This window comes from Rattus norvegicus, chromosome 9 (assembly GCF_036323735.1).
Source record: "Rattus norvegicus strain BN/NHsdMcwi chromosome 9, GRCr8, whole genome shotgun sequence".
NCBI lineage: Eukaryota > Metazoa > Chordata > Mammalia > Rodentia > Muridae > Rattus > Rattus norvegicus.
In genome coordinates, this window is record NC_086027.1 from 48,584,107 (window position 1) to 48,596,979 (window position 12,873).

General features: G+C 49.3%; 1 protein-coding gene and 1 long non-coding RNA gene across 6 annotated transcripts in view; one reads left to right on the forward strand and one right to left on the reverse strand.

The window, feature by feature from the left end:
• The first annotated feature begins 1,643 nt into the window (after positions 1 to 1,643).
• Positions 1,644 to 10,299, forward strand: LOC134480359 (uncharacterized). Its single transcript, XR_010054757.1, has 2 exons — positions 1,644 to 2,449; positions 10,172 to 10,299. It is a non-coding gene; the product is annotated as an uncharacterized LOC134480359 (long non-coding RNA).
• Chst10 (carbohydrate sulfotransferase 10) overlaps positions 4,469 to 12,873 on the reverse strand; it is a 29,913-nt gene continuing 21,508 nt past the window's right edge. For all 5 annotated transcript variants that reach the window (XM_006244730.5, NM_080397.2, XM_063266597.1 and 2 more), the window contains 3 exons: positions 11,596 to 11,830; positions 7,870 to 7,975; positions 4,469 to 6,310 (listed from right to left, as the gene is read on the reverse strand). In XM_006244730.5, coding sequence (XP_006244792.1) covers positions 5,773 to 6,310; positions 7,870 to 7,975; positions 11,596 to 11,830 — 879 coding nt within the window. In that variant the 3' untranslated portion in view covers positions 4,469 to 5,772. The remainder of the gene's footprint in view (positions 6,311 to 7,869; positions 7,976 to 11,595; positions 11,831 to 12,873) is intronic.

A 12,873-nucleotide genomic window follows, 5' to 3' on the forward strand; every position in this document is an offset into this window, starting at 1 on the left:
GCAATCCCTTATTTTCACCCATTGCAGCCAATAGAGGGTGTCAAACCCCCTTGAACTGGATTACAGATGTTAGCCGTCACGTGGGTGCTAGGAATCAAACCTGAGTCCTTTGTGAGAGCAGCCAGTGCTCATAACTGCTGAGCCGCCTCTCCAGTCCTTATTTTTATTAGGTTTTAAAAAGCACACAATGGAATGGGCTTTGCTATAGCGTGAGACTGCATTTTTAAATCCCAGTTCCTCGAGAACTGATTCATGTAATCTGCCTGTATTTATCGCTTTTATCCTCCATGTAATATTGACGTTGTTTCTAGTTTTGTACATTAGCAACTTCCTCAGAGTCACCACATTGGTTTTTCTCCCCATACAAAAATATTTAGGGGTGGGGTGTCACCCAGTGGTAAAATCCTTGGTTAGCATGTGTTAGCTCTGGGCTCAATCTCCAGCACCATATAGATAGGATAAACATTTGTGACCTAGCAGCTGGTGTAACATGAGTCCCTGCTGGTCTCTCCTGCCAATTTGGCCGAGGCCTGGATGTCTCTGCTAGGACGTGCTACTGCTGCTGATTTGTGTTTGCTATCCCCACCCACTGAACTGGACTGCTGGTGTTTTCATGAAGTGTTTGCGAGTGGATCGAGCTGCCGCTGCCTATTCCTGTGAACCAAACTGCTGATTTCCTGACAATGCAGATTGGATTAGCTCCAAAGAACCATTTCTACACAGGTCCACTTCTCCCGTATCTTGACCTTTCTTTCCCACTACTTCTGGTCAGTGGTGGGCTAGAAGGGCAGTTAAAGCATTTAAGAACCCATATTAAAAGTGGGTTTTGAAAAAAAAATCTAAGGCAGAGTAGGAGAGGCATCGGCACTGAGAAGCAGTTGCTGCTGTATTGAGCACAATATGGGTGGGAGCAGCTGGACAAATCAAGGATGGAGGAATTCTGAAGAGCACGAAACAATCATGGGCATTATAGGAGATTCTTGAACAGGGGGTGTTCTGAGAGAAGGTGGTCCATAGAGGCAGCTTCTGTCTTCTTAGACAATATACCACAAAACTTGAGGCCTGGAGAAAGCTCAGTGACTAACAGACTCTGCTATTCTTGTAGAGAACCTGAGTTCAGTTCCCAGATGTTAGCATCAGATGCTGTTTACAGCTAGTCTCCGAATCCAGCGATGACGTCACCCCTAGGCAACAAGGACCCTCCTGGGTCTGTTGCCATGGTAACCACCACACATTCCCTGCACATGCCTCACCCACATCACCTGTGCTGTGCCAGTCATTACCTGGGTCACCTACCTGGGTCAAAAGACAGAGACCCTGACCCATCGTTCTCCAACTCCCCAACCCCCATCCCTCCTCCCCCGCCTTGCTTCTTCTCCGGCTTCCAATAAAGGTCCTCTTTCCTGGGAACTGTGCTGGTTTGGCATAATCTGTCCAGTAATAAGTAGCTTTTCAGCTAACACCTGCACCCACACTATGGCTCATAACCCTCTCTGTAACTCCACTCCCAGAGGATCCAATACCCTCTTCTGGCACCTATACATACATACATGTGGTACACACACACACACACACACACACACACACACACACACACCTTTTAAATAAAATAACAAAATATGGATAGGAGGAAAAGTGGTGTCAAGGCCATCCTGGGGTGATGTCAAGGCCATTCTGGGGTGGTGTCAAGGCCATTCTGGGGTGATGTCAAAGCCATTCTGGGGTGATGTCAAAGCCATTCTGGGGTGATGTCAAGGCCATTCTGGGGTGGTGTCAGAGAGAGGTCAGGAGCACAATGTTAAAAAGAGGACATTGTATGCAGTGGTAAAGAACCTGGATGCAGCGCATCTGTCTGGGAGCTTTTGGTGGCAAGTAGAACTTGCAAGGAAACAGATCAAATATTTTGCTAAAATTTCTGGGCAGAGTGCTGAAGGGGTGGTGTGGCTTCTCACCGTTTTTCATACAGACGGTTTCTGACTTAGGACTTTTTTTTTTTTTAACCTACGATAGATATTTTTGACTTAAGTCTTTTTGGTGGGAATTGTGCTTTGAATTTTGATCGTTTACCTCAGATGAGCAAACTGAGGTGCCAAGCAGTAGCAGTGAGCCTCCAGATGGCCAACGACAAGAGCGAGAACCGATGCCCCACTGTGTGCTGTGTTCCTAAGCTAGCACGCCCATGGCTAACAGACTCTGCTATTGCAGAGGACCTGAGTTCAGTTCTTCAGCATCAGAAGCTGTTTACAGTTAGCCTCTGAATCCAGCGATGACTTCGTCCCTAGGCAACAAGGACCCTCCTGCATCTGTTGCCATGGCAACCACCGCTCATTCCCGGTGCGCACCTCACCCACATGGGTGGATACCGGATGCTTTTGTGACTCAGGGTATTTTCATCTTTCAATGATCAGGAAGTGTCCATTAAAACCTGAGGAGCAGCTGTGTGGTAAAGGTGAGCACAGAGAGAATTTTAAGGCTTAGCTGTTAAGCAGAAGGTACCAGAATATGAAGGCTTTGGACATTCTCAGCCTATCAAGATGGCAAGGAATGGGAGAATACATCGCAGAAAATAATGGTGTGGCTCCTCAACCGTGGCGTTCGTGGGGGTGTGAGCTCTGGTCCTAAATCAGTCCTTTCTACAGCTCTGCATCTCTAGAGCTATTCTTGGCTGCCATCTTGACTACATCCGAATGAATTAAGACCCAAGCAGCTGGGCACACCACTGAGGGATTTGTCTTAATTTAATCTGTATCTTTGAAGTAAAAAGTTCCACTTCAGTCTGGGCCACATCTTTCCTGCTGGTAACCTCCATAAAGAGCATAGGAGGAAGCTCACTCTCTTTGCCTGCTTGCTCTTTCTGGCAAGACCATTCCTCTGTGGCACTAGAGCCTTCTTCAGGATTCTTCCCCAAACTAGATCAGCTGAGGTATCTGGCCTCACACACTGAACAACTACAGGTAGATAACCACTGCTGGAGTAGCGGGACCATAGTTTGTAAGCCATGCTAGTAAATCAACTTTCCATATTTATGTATGTGTGTATGTATATATGTACATATGTGTGTATATACTCTATCCATATATCCACACATAATATGGATATGTTGTTGTGTATACATTGTCTATATGTGTATATATGTCTATATGTGTCATATATATATATGGATAGAATGTACATACACATACACACACATTCTCATACATATATAATATACCCACATATAATGCACACACATACATATATGGATAGAATGTACACACACACACACACACACACACACACACACACACAGAACAATATCCTTCCCATCAGTTCTATTCCCCTAGAGAACCGACTAATACAGAGGTCAGGAACAGAGATAAAACTGCCTGCTAGCCTCAATGGAAACAGACAAAACCAGGCCAGAGGGGAAAAGGCAGGCTGCTGCAAACAGCTGGAGTGCATTGAGGAAATCAGGGGCCCCACAGATCGGAGCTGCTTCTTGTCCTGCGGCCACAGAGGAACCAGCGGAGGCTGCCAACACCAGAGGGCAAGACCAATGGCTTATAGTCTTTCATGCACTTTCCAAAGCTTTAAGCTGAAGCCGAAGGGGATAGGTCCATCCTCAGGGCTGTGAGGGTGACTCTACTTCCCCAGTGAGTCTATGAGGTGGGTGCACTGCTCCCTTCCTGAAAACGATGGCTTCTCAGCCACCAGACCCCGTTAGATCTGGTGTGAGGGTCTGATGAGAAGTCTGAGGTCAGGCTGGGGGGTGCAGTGCTCCCTCTGTGCTGCCTCTGAGCACTGTGGGAAGCAGAGTAGCCAAAGATTGAATTTGGCCATGGTCCAAGAGCCCGGAGAAAGGATGCCCTTTCTCGAATGAAGAGGAAGAGGAGCATGATTTTCCAAGACCTTGGGAGAGGGGTATCATGTTGAACCACTCTGGGGATGTTGGCTGTTTGGGTTCAGGAGCCATGGTGTGTGGAGGTGGCCTGTTCCAGACGTACGTATGTGGTAGAAATATTTACTTGTTTGGCAAAGTTTGTTAGGAAAATGACCAGAATGCCAGAAAGAGTAAAGAAAGACAAAACCAAAAACAAACCAACCAACCAACTAAACAAACAAACAAACAAAAAAACCCCGAACAAATGCTGCTTTAATCAAGACTAACTTGAAGGCCTTAACTCCATACACACACACACACACACACACACACACACACACACACACACACACACACACACACACATTATTGACACTGTCGCCTGTCAAAAACAGGAGATTGCTGATCAGTAATTCAGGCCTGGAGTGATTTTCAAAGCTTTGCTAAAACTTCACGAACAAATAACCCAGCATCATGTTTGTGGCTATGTCAGTTCACCAGGAAGGGTTGAGCCTCCTTCCAGTCCATAGCCCCTTCCCTGGTCCCTTCCTTGGCTTCAGGCATTACCCGTGGCCCTGGAGACCCCTCCCCTGGGAATCATGGGTCAGATTTGGCACACATTTTAAATTTTATTTTACTTTCACATTTACAAGTTCAGGAAAGGCTTTTTGAGAGTAGGGCTGTCACCTCTAGGAAAAACTGGCACAATTCCTCTCAACCCCAGGCAGATGCATGTGCCAGGGACTTACTCAGAGAAACTGTCCCTCCATCTTTAATAGCCCTTTGCTGCTGGTTGGCAGCTGTGACAGCTGCTGTGGCTTTCTTGCTGGGGCTGGCCTCAGTGCCACGTTAGGTGACTTGTCACCTGGGGCGACATCACCGGAGGCGGCCTCACCCAGGATTTTATTGCTGACGAATCTGATTATCCAACTTGCGGGTCTTTCAGTCGAGGACAGTGGCACTATTAGATTCAGGACCGTAGGATCCCGTCTGCCGACATGAACGGACTTGACAGTCTGCAGACAGCACTGGACTCCGCAATGCAGGCACTGCACGCCTGTGCGTCATCACGGCACGTCGGCATGCGCTCGTCTCTGTCCACCGGAAATGCTTTGTCTTCTCTCCCCTCTCAGGACAGGGAGGTGCGTTCAGGAGAGAGGTGGAAACGCCCCTGCTGCTCGCTCCCTTGGGGCCGTCGAAGACAAAAGCAGGTGTCAGAGACAACGGTGCACCCAGAGTTCCCAGGACCGGCTGGTTCCTCCTTGCCCATGCCAAGTTCTAGGTCGTCAGAGATGTTCTGATAATGCCCTCACTTTCCAGAAGGGATCTCTTCTGCAGAATTAAGCAGGTACTTGTGGGGTCAGAGGTCCGGAAAAAAGAGCTAGCCTGGGTCCCGAAAGATCAGAGCTTCCAGATTGTTCTGTGATTACCACCACCCAGTGTCACAGGGCCTCAAGCTCAAGAAGTGACTGATCTGTGGCTAGTGTCAAAATGGAAGGAAGAGGTATCATTCTGGCTTAGATTCGACTCTGCATGGGCCCCAGTAACCTTTGCAGCCGTTCAGTATCCCCATCTCTCTTGAAAGCGCTGGGTCTGTGCAGTCCACAGGTCATGGGTGACACCACCCGACTACAGGCAAGCTGACACAGCACCAAGGACAATGTGACAGTTGAAGGAAGCAGGCTCCTCTGGGTCTGTCTACCTGTCTGCACACGTCCAGTCTTTCCTAACCTTTCGTGGGGGTGACACAGGCTGGGGAGGGGAGTCATCAGAGCATTTGTCACCCGAGTGAAGCAGGTAATCAGCGCCCAACATCATCCATGCACGGAACCATGGGACAGGGTAGAGGTCCCATGTTCTCACATCTCCACCTAGCCATCCCCGGAACTAGCAATATTCAGGAGTCTGATGCCTTAATTTAGCAAAAAATCTGGTTTCTGATACCCAAAGAGCTTGAAGTCCCCTTCAAAACGTGCATAGAGACGCCGGATGTCTCGTTTGCTGATGCCCAGGAAGTACTGCTCCACCTTGGTCCTGTTGTACATGGTGATGCCGGGAGGGATAGTGGGGTACGACACCAGGTGGTCAATGCCAGCTTCTTTTAGGATGTACGGGGCATCTGCCTCCAGGGTCTCGTGGTGTCCAATCACACTGTACTTTATCTCACAGGGTGCACAGAGTTTTACGTAGGTCACCCAGTGGATGATATGGTCCCCAAACTGAAGGTCTAACCACCTGCGGTTTGGATCACCCAGGTAGCGCACAAAATCTTCAAACTGGATACCCCGGGTCTCTGTCCGGTTCTTCCGGTATTTCCTAATAATGCCCGGGGCTATCTCGTGCCTGTACCAAGGTTCAAATCGAGGATTGTGAACAAACTTATCCTTAAAGGCAGAGATCAGTCTTTCAAAGGGATCCCTCACAATAAAAAACTTGAAGTATGTTTTCAATCTGAGGAAGGAAAAAAAACAAGGTCAGAGATGAGACAGATGCTCCAGCAGGTAATGGACGAGAGGGCAGGAGAGGGAGTAACACCAGGCTGGGCCCTGAGGAGCAGAGCGTGTCTCATACACGCAGTGCACTCTGAGTGCCGTGAGCTGAATGTTGCTATCAACCCATTCTCGAGGTGAGGAAACAGAGGCTTAGCAAACTAGACTGCTTGAAGACTCCGAGGTTGGTGTGAAACTGTTGAACCTAAGGTTTGTTTTTCTTGGCTAATTCAAAACTTCAAAACCTTTTACAAGTTTGGTTCCTGGGCAGGAAATCGCCCGGGCTGGAACTGTGAGTCTGTATTTACTGAGGCTGGAGGCTTACTTTATGGGCATAGCTTTAAAGATTCCATCCCAAACTCTCAGGGGGTAAAAGCCAGGGTGCACACTTCCAATAGAAAAGTGCCCAGGGTGAACTGCAACACGGTAGGGGCATGGGCTTGAAGAACATGTGGTGGCATGATGGGGACAACGGTGAAATCACCACGTCTGTGGCAATACTAACCCCACAGGGCGCTTACCTGAAAGCCAGAACTGTTTGTTGTCCATAAGCTGCCTGTCTTAATTCATGGAGTCTCACGAAACCCCATGAAGATTCCCTGAGAGCCCAGTCCACACCCAGGACAATTTCTGGCATAAGTTTGTAGAGTTGTGAAGACTGAGTTACCCAAGGCCAGGAGGGCCAAGCCCAGGCTGGACCTGACACTGTGGGGCAGCTCTTGTATTCTTGTATCCCTCAGTCTGGCTCTGAAAAGCCACCTAACGGCTAAAAGGAAGAGCTCTGCCTCTCATTAGTTGCTGACTACACTGCCATAGTCAAAGGGGCTTGTCTCCTTGTGAGGGACCTGCTCATACTACTACCCTAGTGGGAAGTACATGCAGAAGTGGGCGTGGCACCTTGGTAAAGTGTGCAGCACTTTCTTTATAATGGAGAAATGATCCTATTTAGTAAGGAACCCATAACAACTTAACAAAACCAAAACACAAAGTGCTACTCACTCCTGGCAATAGTCTGATGCACACTTCAAGGGCCTTTCTGACAAGGTGGGGAAAGGAATGCTGAGGTTCTCAGGAGGCTGAGATTTGCAGTGAGCAGCACACGAAGGACAACATTGGCGCTGCATGCCAACACAAGAGCTGACCCTGTGGTCCCTGGAGCCATGAGGACCACACAACAAGCACAGACTGAGCCTGGAGCCCTGTGGACCACACAGCAAGCACAGACTGAGCCTGGAGCCCTGTGGACCACACAGCAAGCACAGACTGAGCCTGGAGCCCTGTGGACCACACAGCAAGCACAGACTGAGCCTGGAGCCCTGTGGACCACACAGCAAGCACAGACTGAGCCTGGAGCCCTGTGGACCACACAACAAGCACAGACTGAGCCTGGAGCCCTGTGGACCACACAGCAAGCACAGACTGAGCCTGGAGCCCTGTGGACCACACAGTAAGCATAGACCAAGCCTGGGTTTTTGCTAAAAAACACCCTCCCTTCTTCCCCTCTGAAGAAGTTGCTCTTACCGCTTCTGAATTCCTATTTTGCTGAAGGAAGAGAGACGTGGAAGGCCATTTTTCTCATGGTCATGAACCACGTTTTCTGGGATCTCTTCAATAGAAGAAAATGCTCCTGGGGGGACAAGAGGAGACGGTGCATGGGCTACCGCAGTATGACCCTTAGAGATGCCCACCGGTGACATCCCAGGCCCCACAATCTCCACAGCACACACGAGAAGCCCACAACCAATGTCCACAGGCACACCCCTGAACTCCTGCTGGTCTGTGACAGAATGGAGAGCAACTCTTTTATCCCTCAGCTGACTGGAGGAAAGAAAGTTCTGTTGGGGAAGGGGAGGAAACAGAATACTGAGCCCACAGTAGACCTGTATCTAGGAGGCTAAGTCTTCCTAAAGTCAGCATTGCTTGTTCTATCAGCTCTCTCAGACGGCAGGAGATGCTGCAGGGATGTGACATGGAGCAGTGTCTTCCCATGCCCCCAGCACTGCCAAGGTCTCCTCTCCATGGCAGACAGTGTGTCTCACGAACCCCATGGCAGCCAACATGGCAAATTACAAAATCTCTTGATTTGTAGGGGCAGTTCTGACACTAAGGTCCTGCTCTCCAATTGGCTTTTGATCTGTCAATAAAGAAGCCATGGGCCAATTGCTGGGCAGGAGTGATGGGCGGGACTTCCGGGTCCCCAGAGGCAAACAGAGACAAGCAAGGAGAGAGATAAGAGTTCGCCATGGGGCTGGGGATTTAGCTCAGTGGTAGAGCGCGTACCTAGGAAGCGCAAGGCCCTGGGTTCGGTCCCCAGCTCCGAAAAAAAGAACCAAAAAAAAAAAAAAAAAAAGAGTTCGCCATGCTTGCAGCCATTTGAGATCTCGGGCAGAATGGCCATTCATGCCGCTCCTACAGGAGGGAGGTCAGGGGTGTTTAGCTGGGACTAGATGTAACCAAGTAACTAAAGTTGAGGTCAGGTGGAGAGATGCGGAAATAAGAATATTGATAAGGGCACGCTTCTCCAAGTGGAAGATAGTAGAGCCCCTAGATCTCTCCTTAAAAGGCAAGTTGAACCAGAACAACTACATGTGTCTTTTTATCTGTCGATTCTAGGGAAGCTACGTGGGGGACAGTAGTGCAATCCATTCCTGGAGCTTAGGCAGGGTAGCAAAAGCTACATGCAACACTTGAGAAGAACTCCTAGCTGGCATCAGAGCCAGGGAGGACATGTCTGAGGAGGCAGGGACCAGGGTTCTGTAGAGGATGGGGGAGGGGAAGACTTTTCTTTTCCCGATGGAGACAAAGGGTGATGGGGCCCTGAAGGGCTTAGCCAGCTTCTATGACATGTTACATCTGTCCTTACCCTGATGCAGTGCTGTCAAGCATTGAGTCCCCACAAGGAGAAAGCTCTCTTGGGCCACCCATGCAAGAGGCACAGTCTCCACTCACTCACTCACTCACTCACTCATTCATTCATTCATTCATTCATTCATTTCTCTTCCAACCACTTAAGCCCTGGTCCAGAGCACTGTGATGTGCTGTGGTTGGCACACTTGACCATGATGAGGGATATCAGATCCTGAGGAGATTTTGATTTCTCCAAATTCTGGTGGTTAGAAAAAAAAAAAAGTCAGCACTCCTCAGGAACTTGTGGAGTCATTCCCTTACTGCACACAGGAGGGACAAATGGCTATTCGTGGTGCGCTTTAGGAAAATCTGTTAACATAGCAAAGCACAAGCTACCTCCAGGCTCCCTAAGTGGTACAAGAACCTGTCGTATGTTTCAGAGTCCATGCTGGGATCATAGTTCTTCTTGCCTCCTCCTGACCCTAAACTGCCCCCAGCTCACAGACTCTCTGCCCCCCCTACCCCAGCTACTCAATTCTCCTTATAACTCTGCTATTCCTTCAAGATGCCCTCTCTCTTGTCTTCTCTTTGGCTCCCTCTCTTTGCCCCTATCCACCACCACCCTTACTCTTCCCCTGCCTCTCCCATTGCCAGGTCCAGTCTACTGGCCATAATCAGTCTACTATTTCCTCTTTCTGCTCTGGATTCTTCCAGATGCCTCTGGCTGTCCCCTCTCATATCCATAATAAAACCTCCCCTTAAACATCCCCAGGAGCCACCATGCCATCAGTTTATACAAGGAGAGAATGGAAGACCCAGTGGCTTGGACCTGTGCCTGGGTCTGCTGACTGTCCAAGCACAGTGGGGGCTGAGAGGTCAGCCGAGGCCGGCCACGAGGACCTCCTTGCTTTACATGGCCTGGCCAGCCATGACTAGACTTTTAGCTCTAGTTTGTTTTCCTCTTCTTCTGTTTCAGGAGACAGCACTGGGTGAGTCCACATGGTTTTACAAGCCAACGAGCTGACTTTTCCTGCTAGACAAAGCAATGAGTCGGATGACAAGAGGAGCTTTCCTAATAATAAATTTAATTTTTCTTCTCGCTGATCATTTCGAGGGGTGTCGATGTCAAGAAGGGTTCTTTGTCTTCAGGTTAGAAAACTTTACAACTGCACACGCACCTGCTGAGTGACTCTGACCCACTCGGGACGTTTGCTGTGCGTTTACTTGTGAGTCCCAGAGCTGTTGAAAGAAGCTACGCCTGTAGGGTGTGTTGACACACATATTTCCTGTAGCCTTCTTCTATTCTTCATCCCGCCCTTGTGAGTGAGTTATGATGCTTCCCAATGCCATGGTCCGTATGTGAGCCTTTCTGTGCTCTCTTTGTTTTCGATTTACCTTGTAGCCTTGGTTTCCCATTCAGAGATCCAGCACACTGGCATACTATTCTGGGGCACATTAACTTCATGTATCCAGAAGGCGAGACCTTGTCCTTTTTGCCCTGTGACTGACCTGGACAACGTGCAAACGGCAGCCAACACTGGCCAGTAATGCCAGGAGAGGGCTTGGGAACTGTAGGCACAATGCTGAACCCCAAGAACCTGTCCCACGGTACCCAGGGTGTCACTTCCGCACGTTGGGATTCAGTGAGTTGGAGCTGAGTTTTAACAGACACCCTGTGATCATTTTTGGCCAGTTTAGACTAATTGGGATAGAAACAAACCTGGTGTCTAAGCAGAGCAGTGAGTAATCAGAACCACAGCATATGAACTCATTTTCTTCTACGATTTTACTCATTCCCTGGTAAACATCAGATTTCCCTGAAGCTACCTACCTTAATGTTTTGTCTACAGCAGAAAACATGGTGTAGCTTCTCTCTCTCAGTCAACCCAGAAAGATTCAGTGTACAAGTGAGGCTGCCTGAGGCCCAAGAGGCAAGAGTCTCTTCCCAGGCTCTGGCTATGGGTTCTTTGACTAGAGGGTTCTTCATGGAATGTGGGAGCCTTGCAGTACTCAAGACAGACCCCAGCATTACCACAGAAAAGAAAAGGACTGACAGGGTGGGCAAGCTGAGTGAGACTGGCCAGCTATGTCTGTGAAAACCCAGGAAATCCTGCCCTTGGTTCTGACTGAAACAGCTCAGTTAGAGCCACCCGTGGACCAGAGCTCAGTGGTAGAGAGCTTGCCTAGCATGCACACAGCCCTAGGTTTTGTGCCCTGCACTGTAAAAACAAAACCAAGTTAACCCCACCGATTCTTACAGCGTAACAGGAGTATGGAAAACAGCACAGAGAACCTTCAGGAAGGTCGAGCATCTTTTCAGAAGAAACCACCCTGTCCTCCGATGCCAGCCTCTACCCCTCTCTCCCATCGCAGAGGGACCCCCCCACATGCCACACGTACCATTTAAGACGATCAGCACTTTCTTCCACTGGGTGTTGCCCACTTTGGGGGTCTGACAGAAAAGAATCTTGTGCTTGTCACAGACAAAGATTCGATCCAGGACAAACTTAGAGACCTCGGTGTGGGAGAGGTTCCGCAGAGCCTCCTCCTTGCAAGCGTTTCTGATGAGCTCCAGCCGCTCCAGATAAACCGGGGGCTGATCAGGATGGCTCTCCGAAAGCATCTTCCCAGTTGGCTGTGAGAGGGATGGGGAAGACAGAGGGATTATGGGTATGAAGCAGGAGGAGCCCCCAAAGTCCCCTTCTCTTGCTTTCCTCCCATCTCTACTGGGACAAACACCATCTCCTGCCATTTCACAGAGTTCCCCCTCTACAGCTGTGCTGAGTTCAAAAGACAGATGGGGACAGGTGCCCAGGAGAACTGATGTCTACTTGGTTCCTGTGGACCTCCTAGGAGACTGATCTGATTAACTGAAGAGATAAGTTAGCTGGAGTTCCGAGTGAAGAGACAGCCTAAGGAGCTTACTTCACAACGGGAAGAACATCCCTGACAGGAGCAGTCCTGGACCCAAGCCCTCGCCCATCTCCCATGTCTCTGAAGGCCAGCAGGACCATTCATTCCATAGCTGCTGAGTCTTGAATGGGTATGAGACAGCAAGGTCTGACGGGGATACCCAAGAAAGCCTTAGCTGGCTCGAGTGTGTAGCATGGAAAGAGTGTGTTCCTGTCTCCCTGTCTGTCTGTCTGTCTGTCTGTCTGTCTGTCTCTCTCTCTCTCTCTCTCTCTCTCTCTCTCTCTCTCTCTGTGTGTGTGTGTGTGTGTGTTTGTGTGTGTGTTCTCTAAGAGGCATTTTGAATTTGCGAGCGGCCACTACAGGGTAAGATGTATTTTCCCTGATGCAGTGTCTTTTCAATGGGGGCCCTCACCTTGAACTGCTTTGCCAATGGCTTACCCACCCTTGTGGTATTCTCTATTCATGTATTTAAAGACTTCCCTGCCCTACTCCCCCAAGTTATCTCCAAGGAGCTTTGCAGACCTGGCCTTTCCTACGTGAACATCTTGCTAAGAAACCGCAACAGTGCCTTTGCCTCTGACTATGATGCTTCTGCTCTTACTGGGTTCTAACTTGCCATTTTTCATGCTGTGAACCAGGCAGCACCTGCCCTTTGCCCCAGACTAGTCCAGAACTGACAAACACCATTAGCGATGGACACGTCATCCTTTCTAGCCAAAGTGTGATCTGCACTTTCCAGACCCAGCATGAGGATTGTCAAAGGGA